At 33.6% G+C, this 4,694-nt stretch overlaps 1 protein-coding gene across 1 annotated transcript; it reads right to left on the bottom strand.

The window, feature by feature from the left end:
- Positions 1-2,197: 2,197 nt before the first annotated feature.
- LOC149158052 (root phototropism protein 3-like) lies at positions 2,198-3,835 on the bottom strand. Its single transcript, XM_089437698.1, has 3 exons — positions 3,733-3,835; positions 3,507-3,576; positions 2,198-3,220 (listed from the first exon to the last, which is right to left on the bottom strand). Exons 1-3 carry the CDS (start codon positions 3,789-3,791, stop codon positions 2,489-2,491), a joined length of 861 nt encoding a protein of 286 aa, XP_089293824.1. The 5' UTR covers positions 3,792-3,835; the 3' UTR covers positions 2,198-2,488.
- Between the last annotated feature and the right edge of the window lie 859 nt (positions 3,836-4,694).

Here is a 4,694-nt window from a genome sequence, read left to right on the forward strand (position 1 = left end):
GTGGAGCTACTGATTGGTATAGTGTGGGGATTCTTTGATGGATCTTGAGGTGCAGGTATAGTCATTTTCTTCTCTCAAATATAGATGATTAAGTGCAAACTAGGTATCGGCCAAGGTACATATTTCACTGCTAGACTCCTTGACGTGTAGTGTACAATTAAAGTAATCAAATTGTATGCGAGTCAAAAGTCCTTGTGGACTGGTTCAATGGAAGAGTTGCCTTAAGGGTTCGTCATTTAAAATTGTGACAAAGGAAAATCGAGTAAGCAATATGATGATGTGCAAGTTCTTCATACATATAGGAAAAATAATGCCATGACAAATATCTTATTCAAAAAAGTTATACTATTAGATACATTGGGTTAGTTTCCATCTCCCAATTATATAATGGCAAGATATGGTCTATTTTTCCCTTTGATCCTATTCAAATAAGATTTAATTAAATTTCAATATATGATAAAAGTCCAAAGCATATCTAGGATTTTATTCAAATCTATGGGCAGCGGAATCCATAGGTAATTTGGATTGAAGAATCATTTGTTTAACCACAAGATATTGTTTTGTTATAGAATATTGTGCGATTATATTGTTTTGTTATTAGAATAATGTGAGGGTCTGCTGATTTTAGATGTTTATTGTTATTAGAATAATGTAAGGTTCTGCTGATTTTATATCTTAATTCCGATATTTTCTGAGATGATGTTATTAAAATGGTATGATGTTCAATTGACTTAAGAGGTTTTTGGAATATTTTATTTTCACAAATAACTTTTACTTTAACTTCTACCATAAAATTTAGAATTAATATTTATAATTTGATAGGACTGAATCTCCATAAACAAACTATGATAGGTAAAATGTGTAATAATTATATAAATTATTAAGTAACTTTAGTTATCAATTAAATTTGACATATTAATATGGCAACCGGTTAAGATTTCGGTGATGAAAATCAAACTATTGATTGGTTAGTTTTGTTCAGAATCTTACAATGTACGTTCTTAAGATGGGTTACCGCAAGGATTCTTGAGATCTCCTCGCAGCGTTAGTGTCCTTTTACCCCCACTATTGCAAACTGAAATAGGAAGAATTCTTGTGTCAATATCAATTCAAAAGAGACTTGAGAGTTATTGCAAGTATTCTTGAGATCTCCTCGCAGCGTTAGGGTCTTCTTAACCCCCAACTATTGCAAACTGTTGCAAACTGAAATAAGAAGAGTTCTTGTGTCAATATCAAACCAAAAGAGGCTTGAGATCAACTTAATAATGTCCATCAACTTAATCATCTTAGTTTGTGGGCAACCATGAAATTTTTTGGACGAAGCAACAGGTGCAGATTGTTTGTGTGAGGAACTAAGATGAAGGATCGTAGGGAAAGAAAATGATAAATATGTTCAGGAGCAGGTTCATTGGTTAACCTCGATCACGACGACTTAAAGTTCTCATGCCTGTAGCCATAGGCATGAAGAATGGAGACTTCTCCCTATACCCATAATATAACTAAACTTAACTAGATTAACTATATTGTCAATCTAGAATATTTTCAAATCAAATAGAAATTATAAAAAATGAAATAACTCTTTTCAATTTAATTTCAAAATATTTTTGTAAGCATAGGGTAGCTCAAATGGCTATAGTAGTGGAATGAACTGGAGATCTTTCAAATCTTAAAGCTTCTATGAGGCTTCTCACTTCTCCTTACTAAGATAACACAAATCTTCCTAATTAATTAATATGTTAATTTATGTAACTGAAATAAATTAACATATGTAAGCTCATTTTTGCACAATCATATTAGCCAAATATTTCAGAATTTGATGAAAAAGACAAAGTTAAAACAATTATGATCACTTTTGTGTTTGTCAGATTTTCTCAGATATAAAAAAACTCCAAACAATGTTTCTCAGATTTTCTCAAATATAAAAAAACTCAAAACAATTGACTTAACCTTTATCTTTTTAAAATATTTCAAAATTAACTTTGCTCATTCGCTTAGATTTTCTGAACAAAATCAATCCTAAAATATTTCAAAATTTGATTAACAAGGGCACAACAAAATGAACTTTGCTCATTCGCTTAGATTTCATGAAAAAAACAACCTCAACTTTCAAAAGTTAAAATTCATGAACAAAATCAACCTCAAATTTCAACAGTTAAATTCTATTTTAAAAAGATGTCCCATCCTATATTCCAGTCATTAGACTGACAGAAATGTACTTTGTCTGAACACCTCGTTCTTGAATTTCAAATATATGTCCAGAGGGATATAACAAACTAAGATGTCACAATCGGCTGGCCCTTGAACTTAAAACAACTACTGAAAGAAACATAATTAACTGCATGTTGCATTCATTCATACATGGAATTTCATGTCTCCCATAACTGCCATTAATAGTGCAGATAGTAATCATTATTAAATGACATGGGTTAAAGGTTTACAATTTGTTGTAAACCCATCGCATGATTTTCATCGGTTTCTCCGGTAAAGCTCATTCAATATGTCGACGAGAACTGCCCAGATTTTTATTTCTGGGCAGGTACTTCCATGGCAACGCACATGGAGGATAGATGCTCATCTTATGTGTAGATACTTTTTCCAGCTGCTTAAATATATGTTGGCAAAGGTTCTCCAGCGTAGTGAACTCTGCTCTCAATTTCTGAATTTCCAGTCCAATATCAGGTAGCTGTCTTGGGCGTTCAGTCTGATAGACTTCGTCATGGCTGCTCTCTTCTCCACAGCTGCTCTGCATTCTAATTCGCTTATCATTGGGCAGCATATAATGATGCGTTTTATTTGTGGGTGTGAATGGCCATTTGATGCGAGCAGGTTCTGTGACTGCTCTCCATGCAATACAGTCTACGCACCTCTGTTCGATGTTCAGATTCTGGACCCATGGAGAAAGCCCAGAGCAGCTTCGAAGCATAGTAATACAATCCAACCAAGATGACATGAGAATATAACTGAGGAAGGCTTCTGTCTTCGATATTAAGTTCCCTTCTTCCAAGTCCTCGGTCATTTCAAGATACTCTGCGGCACAGCGTAAGGCAGCGACATTAAATGCAGTGATCTGTATTGGAGCAGACCCACAGCAAAACTTTGCAGCTACTTCAAAGGTTTCTGCTCCTCCTGGAAAGCCCGCCAGCTTTATGTGATCATTTTCAGTGTTTCTAAATTCAAACACGACCCTGTTCAGCCGACCGCTTCTCGAAGGCAATGGAAACTTCCAAAAGGAAACAGTGACCCGTTCTATCAGTTTCAGCTCCACATACCATCAAATGCCGGAAGAAAATTGAATCATTTGACCTCATAATAATTTTGGGTTTTTTGTGTCAATATTTATAATTCGATAAAAGCAGTAATGCTTAATGGGTGACTGTAACACTAGACAAATGCAAACACCTCATGAACAGAACAAATATAAGTGCCAAATTTCGTTTTAAACTAGGATTGCAGGACTTTAACGAACTATGCAGTGGTCTTAATGGAGGAAAAAGAGCATAGATTACCTTAGGAATATGGAGGAGCGCGTCGTCAACCTCCACTATCAAGTCGATTCCTAACTTTGTTGCTACAGACCTATAAAAGCCAAGTTTTCCTCAAGCAAATCAGAGATCTGTGCAGCAATATTGCACCAATTAACAGGCACAAGGAAAAAAAAAATCCAACACAGATATTTCAAACAGATCTCAGTACCTACCCAAATGATATGATATTCCTAATTCAAGAACATACCCAGACTGGCTTTTAGTGGATAAGTTGTTGATGGTAGTGTTCCCCTTCATCATGCTCATCTTGATGCTAGCGTCCGATTTCAATTCTTCATTTCATGCTAGTGCAATCAATCACATTGAAGGGAAGGGTAGGGTTGGGTTGGGTTGAGTTGGGTAGCAATTCAGGCGAGAATCCAATGTCCTGTCTGTGCTAAAGACATGATAGGTCCATGTCAAAGCTGGAAAGCATCTTAAGCCTGTGAAGCCTTTTGATAACCTCAAACTGCCAAGAATCTCTCACAGCCTTTGCAGGTGACAAAAGTTGCGGAATAAACTGTGCTGACAAGTTCGAATCACAGGCAACCTCACAAAAGCCGAAGACAGTGATGATATACAAAACAAAAGCTTATAACTCGAAAGTAACGAGACGATATAGGTATGGCCAAACTCCATGTGACTTCAATTCTATGCTTTTGAAGTATTACTTCATTTTTTTATGATAAAATCCTCTCTCTTAATACTTGGATTTGGTAGGATACAAATTAAACAGTTTATATTTATTTTAATTCTGAAATTAAATATATTCATTTTAATTTCGATTTTTTATGATAAAATCTTCTCCCTTAATACATGGATTTAGTAGGATACAAATTAAACATTTTATATTTATTCTAATTATGAAATTAAATATATTCATTTTAATTTCTAATCTAAAAATGTAGTAAGAAGATAATTCGATCGCTAAATAATTTAGTGATATTTATGGAAAAATGGTGTGAAGATAATTTTGAAGGGTAAGAACATAATTTGTACAAATGGACGAACCATAAAAATTTTATGTATCTCTATCTATAATATTTTTAGAGAATCGTTCAAAATTAAATACAAATTTATTAAAATGTTAATTTTTTTTTTTTTTTTTTTTTTTTTTTAATTTGATATAAAATTGATTAAAATGATGAATTCTTATTTCTAAATTTATAT

The sequence above is a fragment of the Pinus tabuliformis genome, chromosome 5_2 (genome assembly GCF_031772625.1).
Source record: "Pinus tabuliformis cultivar Carrire ecotype Pingquan chromosome 5_2, CPIR1, whole genome shotgun sequence".
NCBI lineage: Eukaryota > Viridiplantae > Streptophyta > Pinopsida > Pinales > Pinaceae > Pinus > Pinus tabuliformis.

Coding starts and splice junctions, on each gene's coding strand:
- LOC149158052 (XM_089437698.1), bottom strand. CDS start 3,791: ATGAGCATGATGAAGGGGAACACTACCATCAACAACTTATCCACTAAA. Junction 3,577..3,732: donor TCCACTAAAAGCCAGTCTGG/GTATGTTCTTGA, acceptor TGGCTTTTATAG/GTCTGTAGCAACAAAGTTAG. Junction 3,221..3,506: donor CGCTCCTCCATATTCCTAAG/GTAATCTATGCT, acceptor TCCTTTTGGAAG/TTTCCATTGCCTTCGAGAAG.